Source organism: Emiliania huxleyi (genome assembly GCF_000372725.1).
Source record: "Emiliania huxleyi CCMP1516 unplaced genomic scaffold EMIHUscaffold_24, whole genome shotgun sequence".
NCBI lineage: Eukaryota > Haptophyta > Isochrysidales > Noelaerhabdaceae > Emiliania > Emiliania huxleyi.
This window is the reverse complement of record NW_005200250.1, coordinates 489,088-502,824: the sequence shown is the minus strand read 5'-3', so window position 1 is coordinate 502,824 and position 13,737 is coordinate 489,088. Positions and strand designations below refer to the sequence as shown.

Genomic DNA, 13,737 nt, shown 5'->3' with positions numbered 1-13,737 from the left:
CCCCCCCCGACCCACCCTCACCAACGCCGCGCGTCTCGCCCCCCCCCAGGCGCGCATCCTCGCCATCTTCGACGACCTCGACACGATCCTCCTCATGATCCCGCTCAAGATCCTCGTCGTCGGCGCAAAGTGGGAGCTCGCCATCGATCTCACCATCATCATCTTCCTCCTCGTCGTCCTCTACGTCTTCCTCCACGCCGTGCGCATCCCAAACTCGTGGCAGTTCACCATGCTCTACGCCTCGCTCGTCACCATCTTTTGCGAGCTCCTCCACTTCTTCACGCACGACTGCCGCATCGACTCGGGCGAGAAGATCGACACGGTCCACCTCGAGGTCCTCCTCCCCGCCTTCACCATCGGCTGCATCGCGCGCGCCGGCCGGCACACAAACATGCCGCAGCCGGGCCGCGCGCTCGGCGACCGCTCCCACTCCTTCTTCATGCGGGCGAGGGCGACGCCGTCGATCATCGCGGAGCGCGTCTCGCGCATCGACGAGCACAAGGTGAACACGATCATCTCGGCAACTTTCATGCTCTTCGTCGGCCTCTCCATGCCGCCCCTCGTCGACGTCGACGACGGCGATGGCAGCCACCGCATGCTGGCGGTCGACGAGGGCTGCGGCGGCGACGAGAGCCACCGCATGCTCGCGGCCACCAAGTACAACGGCACCGACCCCTCCGAGGAGGAGACGATGGCGGCGGGCACGCTGATCTTCCACGTCGCGATGGTCTCCCTCCTCATGATCGTCGGCAAGATGTTCCCCTGCTGCGTCTACCGCGACGAGGCCAACTTCAAGACGCGCCTCGCGCTCTCGCTCGGCATGTGCCCGCGCGGGGAGGTTGGCGCCGGCGTGATCGTCATCTCGCTCGCCTTCGGGATCGAGGGCGACGCCATCTCGATCGCGGTCATCGCCCTCGCGGTGAACCTTATCCTCTCCTCCCTCTTCATCCTCGCCGTCAAGTCGCTCGCCGGCACCGAAGGGGAGGGCGTCGCGCTCGAAGCAAAGCCGACGGTGGGCGGAGCAGAGCCTGCGGAGCTCGACACGGTGGCGACCGCGTCCAACGGGTCGGCCGAAAAGGGCTCGGGCGAGCCCGGCGTGGGGTGGAGTCAGGAGGCCTAGAGCGGCCGCCCTGGGCAGCGACTAGGCGCCGCTGCGGCCGCGAGCCCGGCCGCGTGCTTGCTGCGCACCACCTAGAGGCTGCCCCCTCTGCTTTGTGTGCGCCCCTGTGGAGTTCCGTGGAGGAGTCAGAGAGGACTGAGGAGAGAGTTCGCTGCACACAGTCACACTGTAAAACCGCAGCTCCGTTTTGTGACACTCGTTGTCTGTGTGCGCAGCCGCCCCCCTCAATGAGTGTACATGTATAGCAACATATTTCTCAACTGCTCGCCGAAGAGCCCCCAAAACGACCTCTCTCTCACACACTCTCACAGCTCGGACTTTGTGTTTGCCCCCCCGCCCGGGCCCGCCAGCTTGCGCGCGCTCACAGCGTACACCGGATCGCTCCGCCCCGCGTGTGGCGAGAGGTCGACCCCCTCCGGGGGAGTGAAGCCGCCCGGCACCGAGTAGTGGAAGTAGGCGCCGCAAATCCAGAGGCGGGCGGGCTCGCTCGCCTCCCGCCACGCCGCAATCGCCTTGGTCGGAAACATCCGGTTGCTCCAGGTGAAGAGCGCGGGCCCGCCCGGCTTGAGCACGCGGTGGATCTCGCGGAAGACGGGCAGCGGGTCGGCGAGGTAGTCGACCGAGACGCTGCAGACGACGGCGTCAAAGCTCTCGTCTGCATACATGGGCAGACGAGGGTCCGCGTTGATGTCGTGCGCGTGGTAGTCGTGCAGCGCCGGGTTGGCGCGGAGCTCCTCCGCGTGCGCGCCCAGCCCCGAGACGCGAGCAAAGTGCCCGTCGGCCCTGTCGCGCCCGCGGCCCTCGGCTAGGTGCGACGTCCACGACGACATGAGGTCTAAGACCGCCCCTCCACGCGGCAGCTCCTGCGCATAGAGCTCTTGCAGCGCGGCGATTGCGCTCTCGTCAACGTGCTGCACGTTGATGCGCGGTCGGGCGTAGAAGCGCGTATCGGGCGTCTCGTCGAGCCGGGCGAGGTGCGTGGCCGTCAGCGGGAACGCGGCCGGCCAGGCGGGGCTGCTCAGCACCTCGGCGGCGGAGAGGCCCGTCTCCCACGGCCCGGGCTCGACACTGCTGGACGAGGAGGCCAGCGCCACGCCGACTGCAGCGGCGGCAACGGCAGCGGCGCCGCGCCAGCGGCTGGGGAGGAGAGACGTCGTGTTTACTGTGCCGTACGAAAGTCTGTGCTGCTAGGGACACGATCCCGGCGTGAACACGACTAACTGACGGATCCGCTCCTGACAGTGGCATGCACCGCGCTGCGGCGCGTGCCACTGTCTTTGTTTGAAGTAAAAAGTCGAATCAGAGCGGTGTCGGCGCTGTCCCGCGATTTTGTCCCCCGGACCGCCCGTCCGGCACCGCTCCGGGACGCACGCCGGCGAAGCACCATTAAGCTGCTGTACGGCCCCGGCATCGCCTCCCCTGGCTTAGCTAGACTGAGAGATATTGTGTATATGGTTGGTCTCTACAATATACTCACTGACACTGAACCTCCCAGAGCTCGTCCCGGTCCGCCACGGTCATCCTCGGCCTCCGGAGGGAGGGCCCCCGGCCGCGGCGCGGTGCGGCGGCGTCACAAATCCGACGGCAGAGCACCGGGACGCGGTCGGGCGATCTGAGGTCCAACTAGGCGTATGCATTGCCCATCCAGGGCTATCACCTGGACCTATCAACAGGCGCCTGCGGCGCCGTGCTCAGGAGCTGCTGTTCACAGCTGCACAGACTTTAGTACGGCACAGTACTCCTCAGTGATCTGTGATCTGTAAGGGTCCGCCCGCAGGCGCATTTTGTATACCGAGGCGGTGCCCGGTGCCGAACCTGTCGGACCTTAAGACAGCGTTGTAGATCCCTGGGCGAGGGTGATGGAGGGGGGGGTCTGGCGGCGGAGCACCCACCTCCTCCCGCCACAACGACCCCTGGAATTGCGACTCGCCGCTTTCCTCCCGCTGTGATCCTGTGTGAGCTCTGTGTCTTGGTTTGCCAACAACATACCTAAAACCCACCTCCTCCCGGCGTGCCGATGTCATCCCCCCTGATCCAGACCGCCCCGTCGGGGGTAGACCGCTCGTCTAGCCAATCAGCCTTAAGCGAGCGGTCTGGCCGTTGGAATGGCCGGGGTTGGTGTGGACTTGCGTCCTCGCATCGATCGTGGTTACAAGTACAAGTAAGTAGCGTTATGAACAACAAGCACCACTCAGGGAGGCGGCTGTCCCTGAAGGCGAACCTCAGTTACGAGCCGCCCCCCCTACTTGCCTCCTCTTTGTTCCCTGGCTTTCTGTCTCTTGCGCGCCTGTCGTCCAAGCTGTGCCCCCCGCATCTCGCCTCCTCGCACCCACCCCGGTGGGGGGGCGCCTTCGTGCCTTTCGTCCCCTGCAGTGCGTGCGCGCTCCTCCCCGTACGGCATCGGCCTCCCGTCCTCTGTGTGCTGTTGGCTCGCCCCCTCTCCCTGACCCATTGAATCGCTACGTTCATTCTCAAAGCGCCCTCGCTTCCTCGGCGGCTGGGGCGCCTCGTCCTCTGGCTGTTCCTCTTCCACTGTAAATTCGTCGTCTGTCTGGCTGCCTTCGTTTGGATGGCCCGTTTCGGGTGGTTGCTCGCTCGGCCCTGGCTCTGTTGTGCGGTCGGGCATCTCTCCTCAGCTCTGAGGAGCCCCGGATTCAGTAGAAAATGGCTCGATGCAAAAAGCCAAAGTCGATCACTTCCCTTGCGTGGAGAGCCCTTGCCGCTCCGCTTCTTCTGCGTCTCGGCCCGCCCGCGTCAGAAACGAATGCTCGCGCTGATCGCCATCATGACCGTCGGGATAGAGCTACGTGACGCCAACGCGACACCTACAACGGTTGCTGTCGGTGACGTCGACATGACAGACGCAAGCGCAAACGCCATTCTCGAGTACGACACAGTGGCTCACATCTTCAAGCAGGCGGGTCAGCTCTTAATTTCTCGTCCGATGCGAGCTCTCTGACAAGAGCACTGGTACCACACCAAGAAACCGATGCCGTCCGTCATCCAATGGGATGGGACATCTGGCCTTCCTTTCAAGGAGTGGAGAAGGGCAATTCTCGACACTGGTGCGGAGCGGACCGACGAATCCGGCTCCAGCGTCGCGGATGTCTTCACTGGTGCGGACATGGGAGGAACCGCCGTCGGCGCTCCACCTCTGCCTGCTGGCACTGCGCAGCACGCACAGAAGATGCAGGCCCTGTACCGCACCCGCCGCAAGCAGGCCTACGCCCTCCTGGTCAAGAACATATCTTGCAAGGACATCAAGTTCCACCTTCGCGAGAATTTCTTCCAGCAGGGGGAGCAGGCGTGGCAGTACCTTTGCTCAATTGGGGACATGGAGCCGCAGCGCTCTGATGTCCGTGCGCACGATGCGGCGTGGGCAAAGATCAGCATCGGCGCCGACATTGGCATCAGTGGGTTCACTGTCACCAAGCTCCACAGCCACATTCGCCGCGTCAACGCCGAGCGCCCGCCTACTCACCGCCACGACGAGAGCGAGATCGCTGTTCGGCTCCTCGAGTGCATCAACGAGAACTCAAAGCTTTTCGGAGCCGAGAGCCTCTCCGAGATCAATAGCACCGGGCCTCACAACGGGTACTTCTGGATTGCTGGCACCGCTGCAGGCGTCGGTGGAGTCCCTCCTGCAGTCCCTGCCCGACGTGACCTCGCCAGACTCGTCGCGCACTATTCCACCCACTGGAAGAACGCCTTCGAGAACGGCCACCTCGGCCCGGAGCAGCTGCCGACTGCCAGTGGGAGGCGGGCCTCCTCTCAGAGCGTCGGGCTGTCAACCGAGGCGAAGGCTGCTGCCATGCACGTCGAGGCCATGCAAATGGAGCACATCCGCGACATTGTCCCGCGTGGCGCCGTCACCACCACCGCCTTCGGTTTCTTCGGCGGCGCTAACGTCGACCAGTGCGATTGCCCAGTCGTCCGTGACAGTGGCGCAAGCGACGATATCATCTACCTCGAGGATGGAAACGCTGTCGAGTCCGTCGAGATCGTCTGCCACAACTGCCGGGGCATCGGACACCCCGGACGCATGTGCCCTTCCGCCAAAAAGAACCGGTCGTTCGATTACGCGATCGCCCTTCTCGAGTCGAGCAAGGCGCGGGCCGACGCCAACTCGAGGCGGGCCGGGGACCCGTCCGGCGGCCGGCGCAGCTTTCAGCGCGGACAAAGGCCACCGTTCCGCACCGGACGGCAGCCAGTCGGCCGCTCCTCCGCGCCTCGCGGCCCGCCTACCGCCGACGCCCACGCCACCGGAGAGCTCGACGGAGAGCTCGCCGCAGAGATGACGCGCCCCGACATCAAGTACTTCTTCTCGAAGCTCGGCTCTTTCTCTCAGGCTTGCGGCGCCGTCCATCGTGACGCCATCATGACCGTCATCAACTATCTCAACGCCACAAAGCACCTCGGCATCACCTACGGCGGAAAGCTCAAGATCCCCTACGGACTCGACACTTTCCCGCCAGGCTTCATCGAGTCTCGTGGCCTCCACGCCTACCATGACGCCTCCTTCGGCAAGGCGCCACACTACGGCGGATGCGTCGTGATGTTCAACAACGGCGCCATCGACTGGAGCGCCAACAAGTCCAAGATCGAGGCTCTCAGCGTCGCCGAAGAGGAGACCGCCACCGCCTCCGTCGCCGCCAAGAAAGTCGTCTCCTGCCGGCTCATGCTCGAGCATGCTGGCCGAGCTGTCGCAGGCCCCACGCCCCAGCTCGGTGACTGCAAAGCCGTCTTTGACATCATCGTCAAGCCCGGCTCTACTGCTCGCACGCGCTACTACGAACGTGCCACCATGTTTGTCAAGCGCCTTTTCATGCTCCGCCATGTCGCGCCGTACCTCGTCGGCACTGCTTATATGATCGCCGACGTCTTCACCAAGACGCAGGCGACACGAGCTATGTTCTTCACCTGTCGCGACTACATGCTCAACGCCAGCAACGGCCCCGGCTTTGCTGTGACGCTCCAGGGGCAGGCTGCCCGGCTGTGGAGCAAGCTCGTCGCGACCGTCGGCAAGGCGTGAGACATCACCGCCTTCGCCGAAGACGCGCGAGTCGTCCGAGATAGTTGCCGATGCAACTAGGGGGGAGCGTTAGAGACGACTCTCTCTCTCCCAACTGTGAACAGTCGTTATCTGTATATGCGCAGCTATTCATAGCCGCGCCTGTTGTTTGTTTGTGTGTGTATCCGCGCTCTTGGCGCGATTACGAGAGTGACTAGTGTGTCGCACTAGTTGTACTTTTCGTAGTAGTATTCCGCATTCATTGCGAGGGCGGACCACTCCTAGCGTGCAGACCGCGGGAGCTGGTGCCGCGGCCAGTGTAGACCTGGCCTGCGCTGTGACGCGCGCGCTCATCTTCAACGTACCCATCCTGAGCCTTTATTTTGAGCCGCCGCATAGCCCTTATCACCTGGTCTGGTCATGACGATCATGCGACAATGTTTTGCCTTCGCCTTGGTTCTGTCCGCGTGCGAACGGATCGTCGCACGTCGCACAGGCAATTCATCCGCACTGAGGCGTGGGAACTGGCTCCGCGATGGCCACCGCAAGAAATACGGAGGTGCGTACGCCATACGTGACATTCGATGGGGCGCTTCGGCTGAGCTCATACGACTTGCGAACGAGCGCTCCTCCACGAAGAAGGACGTGTACCAGTTTGGCGTTTACACGGGCGGGTCGATGCAAGGGATTGTGCGAAATGTAAACGACTTCGGCCACCTGTACGGCTTTGACTCCTTCATCGGCCTGCCGGAGGAGGCTGCCGGCGTGAAGCTGGAGGGCCGGCACTGGAACACGGGCGCGTTCTCGTCAGCCGACGCCCTAGGGGCGTGGAGCACCGACGACCTTTTCTCGCGCCTGCGTCGGAAGATTGGGCGCGGGCCTGATTCTCTCACCTTTATTCAGGGGTTCTTCAACGACACGCTCAACGAATCCTTACTGCGGCTGCACCCGTTCCAGCCGGCCCTGCTGGTCGACATCGACGGCGATCTCTACGTGTCGGCCGTGCAGAGCATGGGGTGGATGCTGCGCAGCGGGCTCTTGGTGCCCGGCTCGCTCGTTCGATACGACGACTGGAAAGAGGACGAGGCGTGGGGCGAGGCGCGGGCACACAAGGAGCTGACGGCGGAGTACCAAGTCGAGTGGCGCACGATCTACCACGCGATGAACTCATACTTGGAGCTCGAGCTCGTCCGTTGCGGCGCTTGCCCGAGCGGGCCCCTCTTCTGATGTGTGATGAGCTGCGAGGGCCACAGAAGCCGTCCGCGCAGCAACCACTCGGTAGGAGACGAAGCCAAAGCTAGTACGATGGGGGACTCTAAGAGAAGGCACCCCTGCCTGGCTGGCCCTGCCAGCGTACTAACGTAAGAGGGCTCCCGCGCCACCCGCTACTGGCGTCTGGCGTACTCGGATTGTCGGTCTCGTCAGAACCCCATCGTACGATGGTGTTGCGAGCAGCGCAGTGTCTCTGTCGCGGTGTGGCCATGAAAAAGAATTTTACAAGAAAACTCCCTCGCACAACACTGGGCACGGGACTGGCGCGCACTGGCACTAACACAGGTACGCATGAAAAAGAATTTTACAACCCAACGCCCTCCACAACACTGCCCAGTGTGTTGAAAAAGAATTTTACAACAAAACTCCCTCGCACAACACTGGGCACGGGACTGGCGCGTGTTAGTGCCAGTGCACGCCAGTCCCGTGCCCAGTGTTGTGTGAAAAATAAAAAGAAATCCGTCTATTGGGGAGGGGGGAGGGCGCCCCCGACAGCTATTGTGACAAGCGATCCCACGACAGCGATTGTGACTGAAAAAGCGAAAAAATATCCCCGTGAAGCCGGTGGTGCGTGAAGAAGAGAGCTTTACATAGTCGCGATCTGCCGGCGTGCGTATGAGCTCACTAGCTAGAGCTCACACTAGAGGCCGTCATCGCATTCGCCTTCCTGGGACCCAGCGCTGACTTCTGACTGTGTTTGCTGTCTCTCCCTTCTCGACTGTAGTCTGTGCTTGTGCGTCTTGGGTCCCGGGGTCGGCTGAGGGCTGACAAGCTGCCGAGCCCAAATCACTGTGTATAGTCGTGATTTCTTGTTGGTTTTCTAAAATCTCTCTCTCTCCCGGGGTTGTGTTTTTGTGTGGAGGCGCTCGCCGCGTGTGGCGATTGAGCGCCTCCCTCTCTCTCCGGCCGTGCGCCTGACCGGTGCATAAAAACAAACTCTCTCTCGCTCTCCGGTGCGGCCTCCGAGTCGGCGTCTAGCGCGCGCGATAAGGTTTTTGCTCGCCTTCCCTGGGACCCCGTGTTGCGTGACTGTCACTGTGCGATTTCGGGCCCGGGGTTGAGCGTTTATGTTAGGTTAGGTTCCTCCATGCTCCGTTGTTAGGTTAGGTGAAGAACAGCCAGTTTATGTGAATCCCCTGGGCCTCCAGGGCTCGCACCTCAACCTCTCATCGACCAGCGCAAAGCGCCATAGGACGTATTTTCTTGTCAATAACAAGGTCTGTGAAGAGTCGAAAGAAGAGAAAAAAGCGGAACCAAGCAGCGGATGTTAGTCATTACAAGAAACAGGTAGGCTCTGGGGTGCTCTGGGGTGCTCTGGGACCGCTCGGGATCGCTCGGGACCGCTCGGGACCGCTCGGGACCGCTCGGGACCGCTCGGGACCGCTCGGGACCGCTCGGGACGGCTCGGGACCGCTCGGGACCGCTCGGGACCGCTCGGGACGGCTCGGGACCGCTCGGGACCGCTCGGCCTCGCTCGGGGGCGCGGCTGGGACATTTGCGGCCCGCCTCCGGCTGGCTGGGCGGCACGGCTGGGCGGCGCGGAGGTGCTGCTGTGTGAGAAGAAATGGTAAACAGTTCATGAGATTAGCAGCAATAACAGCAAAGCACTAAGGAAACTGCGCCGCAATGTGCGGCGGGCACACTGGCCACGGGCCAAACACATCATACCTAGGTCCCTTCATACGATCCTGGAGCCCAACCATGTCCCATGTGCGCCGCGATCTTCATGACCGCGGCAAGCAGGGTGAACGAGCCGCGCCACGTAGTGCACAGAGCCATACGGTTGTCCACTACCTGGCCAATGAGGTGCTCCACACGCCCACGGTAGTGCTGCACCGTCTTGTTGAACCGTTGTTTCTCGAGGGACAGGTTCCGGCCCTTCCATTCTGTGATGATCTGCCGCTGCCCGACGTAAGCCTTGCTTGTCCCCAAGACCATACTCCCATGGCTTGATCCGCGCCTGCAGGAAGCTGGCCCAAGCGCCGCGCCCCCGCCGGTCGAACTTTAGCATCTAGGCCGTTGGGACAGCTCGCTGCTCGGGACGGCTCGGGACGGCTCGGGACGGCTCGGGACGGCTCGGGACGGCTCGGGACGGCTCGGGTCCCTCGGGTCCCTCGGGACCGCTCGGGACGGCTCGGGACGGCTCGGGACGGCTCGGGACGGCTCGGGACGGCTCGGGACGGCTCGGGACGGCTCGGGACGGCTCGGGACGGCTCGGGACGGCTCGGGACGGCTCGGGACGGCTCGGGACGGCTCGGGACGGCTCGGGACGGCTCGGGACGGCTCGGGACGGCTCGGGACGGCTCGGGACGGCTCGGGACGGCTCGGGACGGCTCGGGACGGCTCGGGACGGCTCGGGACGGCTCGGGACGGCTCGGGACGGCTCGGGACGGCTCGGGACCCTCGGGACGGCTCGGGTCCCTCGGGTCCCTCGGGACGGCTCGGGACCGCTCGGGACCGCTCGGACACTTTCGAACATTGCTACTCCGTTGTGACCGTGCATGCATCCAGGAGTGCCAGAGACCCTTAGACACCATTGGCTTGGGATAACGGCGTGTTTCTTGTAAGACCACAGCGGACGTTTAAATTCTTGTAAGACCACAGCGGACACGGTCGGGGCAGCGCCTGCGTCGGAGGAGCTCGGCTAGTTAGGGTTGCGGTGCGGGATTGGATCACGATGCGTGCAATGCCACTCGCCGGAATAACTGCGGTGCGGAGGCTCTGCACAGCAGCGCGTCAGTACCCGCACACGGTGCAGCTGCAGACGCGATGGAACGACAACGACGCCTTTGGCCACGTCAACAACGTGTTCTACTACGCTTTCATGGACGACGCGGTCAACGCGCACCTCATCGCCAGCGGTGTCCAGCAGACGCGCTTCGTAGCAGAAAGCAGTTGCCGGTATCTGGCGCCGCTGCAGTACCCGCAGCCGGTGGAGGTGGGAATGGGCGTCACGAGGCTGGGCCGCTCCAGCGTGTCGTACGCCATCGGTATCTACAGCCACCCGGCGAATGCGATCGCTGGCGGCCCGACGTCGGGTGGGCGCGAGCTTTGTGCGACAGGCACATTCGTGCACGTGTATGTCGACGGCGCTGGGCGACCGACGCCGATGGCGGAGTGCACGAGAGCGGCGTTGGAAGCGATACGCATGGACGACGGGAGTGATGCGTGAGAGCTCCGGGAGGAGCAGATGAGTGCAATAAGTCAGCTCTGGACGCCCCTCCTCAAACCGCTCTCAACGAGAGCCACCAGAAGCCGCCCGCACCCGCACAGCAAGCCGATCGGTCGAACGGGCCTGCTCGCTCGATGTCGGCGAGCGCATGAGAACACGTTGTGGACGGTGGCGTAAGCCCAAAACACCGCCGGGCGAGCGTGAGCGGCGGCCAGAGTTGGGTGACCCAGATGGCTCACCCAAGGGACTTGGCCAAGCGCTAACCCGATAGCCGATAGCGCCCATTCTCCTGCCACCGCAGGATTCACACAAAAGCGCAGAATCCCGGACCCAAGACCCACCACATATCTTGTCATAAGATGAAACCTCCTATCCATATAGCCGAATCGTGCGGCCGCTAATGGTTCTATAAGTCAATCCAAGTTCCAACATGTACACATATGCCATCTGTGGAGAGTGTTTGAGAGAGAGAGAGAGAAAATTGCTTTAGAAGAAAAACGGGCGCATAGTCTCCCCCCTCCATTCTCTCCCCCTTGGCGCGCCTGTATCGCGTACTAGCTGTGGCTACCGTAGGCTAGGCTAGCGCTAGGGGCGCGGGGCGAATGAGCGGATGAACTTAGTGCGCGCCTTGGGGTGTCCGTCCCCCATGGTGGCTTGCGCAGGTGGTAGCCAGAGTCATTCTACGCCGACCTGCGCCAGAACGAGACGGAGGCGGTGGAACAGTGCGGTGATCCGGGGGGCGGGGCGGCGGACGCCGCCGCGGCGCGCGACTGTCCGCGATTGCGACACGTGCGCGCGGCGCTGAGCGCGCAGGCGCCGGCATCTCAGCTCGTCTATGAGCACTGGATGCGGCGATGGGAGAGCCCATCCAACCCCCTGCGGAGCATGCTCCGGCCTGCGGAGCATGCTCCGGCCTGCGGAGCATGCTCCGGCCTGCGGAGCGGCGCGTTGAGGGCGTCCCAATCAGGGTAGCAGGCTCTGAATTCGCCGGAGTAGTCTAGGTCTTATCTAGCGGTACCGTATAGAGCAAACCGCGCAGTTGGCGCGCGCCTGTGTGGAGCTTTCGTTGGCGTTTGTCTGGCGGGGCGGATGGACGACTTCACGAGCGGGTTAAGTGGTCAGTCCAACATGTATAGTGGACAACCCCCTTCAGACAATCGCTAGATGGCGCAAGCTCTTCCCACAGACCGGAGCCTATGCGTGCCTGTTCATGTTGTGCTCTTTTGGTCCGCGCGGCCCGGATCCCTTCAGGCAAGAAGATCACGCAAACGCTGTCCTTGCCTCTGAACAGCTGCGTCTCCCGGGTGAGCCTGCATAGCCCCTGCCACCGCCTCGGGAGCGCCCGTAATCACAGCTCGCTGCCTCCGCGCCCGCGCTGCGACGTGGCCGACGTCGCTGCCGTAGCACACGTCGAACAGCGCCCCGCAGCCATCCTGCTGCACGCCCGCATGCTGCGGGTGCGCCCGCAGCGCCGCCACAGCCACCTCGATGCCGCCCGCGCCTGCTGTGCGCTGCTTGCGTGCGAACGCTGCGGCGTCGGTGCCGAGACACACGTTGGCCATCGCCCGGCAGCCACGCTGCTGCACATCCGCCACCTGTGGGTGAGCCTGCAGCGCCGCCACGATCGCCTCGATGCCGCCCGCATCTGCTGCGCGCTGCTTGCGTGCGAGCGCTGCGGCGTCGGTGCCGGCGCACACGTTGCCCATCGCCAAACAGCCAATCTCCTGCACGCCCGCCACCTGCGGGTGCGCCTGCAGCGCCGCCACAGCCAACTCGATGCCGCCCGCGTCTGCTGTGCGGTGCTTGCGTGCGAACGCTGCAGCGTCGCTGCCGGAGCACACGTTGACCATCGCCAAACAGCCAATCCCCTGCACACGCGCCACCTGCGGGTGCGCCTGCATCGCTGCCACGATCAACTCGATGCCGCCTGCGTCTGCTGCGCGCTGCTTACGTGCGATTCCTGCGGCGTCTGCCGGCGCACACGTTGGCCATCGCCATGCAGCCACCCACCACCCTGCTGCACAACTGCCACCTGCGGGTGCGCCTGCAGCGCCGCCACGATCGCCTCGAGCGCGCCCGCGTCCGCCGCAGCTTGCCTGTTCTCCGCCTCAGCGCACAGATCAGCCAACCGCTCGCAAGCCGCAAGCGCGACGCGACTGACCGACCCGTGCGCCCGCAGCGCCGCCGCCGCCGCCGCCACGCCCATCGCCCGCACCTCCGCATCGCTCGGTGGCGCAGCGGCGGGGACATGAGCAGCAGAGCCGCTGCCGCCGCTCGGCGCAGCGAGCCGCTGCCGCTTGGGTGCCGGGCCGGCGCTCGCACTCCCCTCTGTCGAGTTCTTGCGCACGGCCGCCACCACCTCGGCCCCCATCTCCATCTCGACCTCGATCACGTACGCCAGGTACATCTGGCGCGACTCGTACACGACGTGTATGAAGGACGTTAGGGGTGATAAATTGCCTTTATTTTAAATTATACCGAAAGGAGGGCTACACGACGCCCTCTACGCTGGGGTGCCGGCGCCCTACTGGGCGCCCCCCGCTCCCTTCCCCTCAGAGCCCCCCATCCCACTAGCGGCATTCCCCCGCGGTCCCTCGCGGCCGCGTGACGCCGCACCAACCAATGGCGCGCTGTGCCTCGTCCGCGAGCGCCATCCAGAGCTGCACCGACAGTCGCTGCAGCGCAAACGGCATCCATTCGCGCGCCGACCACGACGTCTGGAGGTCGTACTGCCACACCATGTAAGCTTCCGGCCCGCCACCTCAGCCACCCGCATCAGCAGCCCCTCCACCCCCGCGCTCATTGCGCCGAACTCCTCGAAGAGCAGCGCCTCCACACGGCACTTCCCCTCTGCGTCCGTGTACTGGCCCTTGACAGCCTCGACCGCACCGGTCCCGTCCGCGGGTCCCACCTACCTCCCCACACCCTCCCGCCCGCCCCTGTCTGTCCCCGCCCTCCACGCCCAAAACCGTCTCGCGGGCGCGTGGCAGCGTGTTGCCGCAAGCGACGAACGCCCCCATGCGCCCCACCCCCGAGGGGTCCGATGGCACACCAGCATAGATCTTCGTGTCGCCGATGCAGGGCAGGTCCCCGATCAATCACCCCTGGTAAAGGTAAACTAAACACTAAACACGGGGAACCTCCCTCTAGTTCCCCGTGGTA

General features: G+C 64.0%; 5 protein-coding genes across 5 annotated transcripts in view; 3 read left to right on the top strand and 2 right to left on the bottom strand.

Moving 5' to 3' along the window:
• EMIHUDRAFT_421357 (hypothetical protein) overlaps nt 1–1,153 on the top strand; it is a 2,002-nt gene extending 849 nt beyond the window's left edge. The window contains exon 3 of the mRNA XM_005778845.1: nt 50–1,153. Coding sequence (XP_005778902.1) covers nt 50–1,120 — 1,071 coding nt within the window. The 3' untranslated portion in view covers nt 1,121–1,153. The remainder of the gene's footprint in view (nt 1–49) is intronic.
• A 191-nt stretch (nt 1,154–1,344) lies between these two features.
• EMIHUDRAFT_205525 (hypothetical protein) lies at nt 1,345–2,531 on the bottom strand (the record flags this gene model as incomplete). Its single annotated transcript, XM_005778844.1, has 3 exons — nt 1,345–1,380; nt 1,486–2,219; nt 2,477–2,531. The coding sequence occupies 3 exons, from the start codon at nt 2,529–2,531 to the stop codon at nt 1,345–1,347; spliced, it is 825 nt and encodes a 274-aa protein (XP_005778901.1).
• A 4,242-nt stretch (nt 2,532–6,773) lies between these two features.
• EMIHUDRAFT_353914 (hypothetical protein) lies at nt 6,774–7,358 on the top strand (the record flags this gene model as incomplete). Its single annotated transcript, XM_005778843.1, has 1 exon — nt 6,774–7,358. A coding segment is annotated over one exon (585 nt), but the record flags the coding sequence as incomplete, so codon positions are not given.
• A 2,731-nt stretch (nt 7,359–10,089) lies between these two features.
• Nucleotides 10,090–10,575, top strand: EMIHUDRAFT_205521 (thioesterase family protein; the record flags this gene model as incomplete). Its single annotated transcript, XM_005778842.1, has 1 exon — nt 10,090–10,575. One exon carries the CDS (start codon nt 10,090–10,092, stop codon nt 10,573–10,575), a length of 486 nt encoding a protein of 161 aa, XP_005778899.1.
• A 1,247-nt stretch (nt 10,576–11,822) lies between these two features.
• EMIHUDRAFT_205520 (hypothetical protein) lies at nt 11,823–12,982 on the bottom strand (the record flags this gene model as incomplete). The annotated part of the gene is made up of 3 exons (XM_005778841.1): nt 11,823–12,502; nt 12,586–12,706; nt 12,791–12,982. 3 exons carry the CDS (start codon nt 12,980–12,982, stop codon nt 11,823–11,825), a joined length of 993 nt encoding a protein of 330 aa, XP_005778898.1.
• Nucleotides 12,983–13,737: the final 755 nt, after the last annotated feature.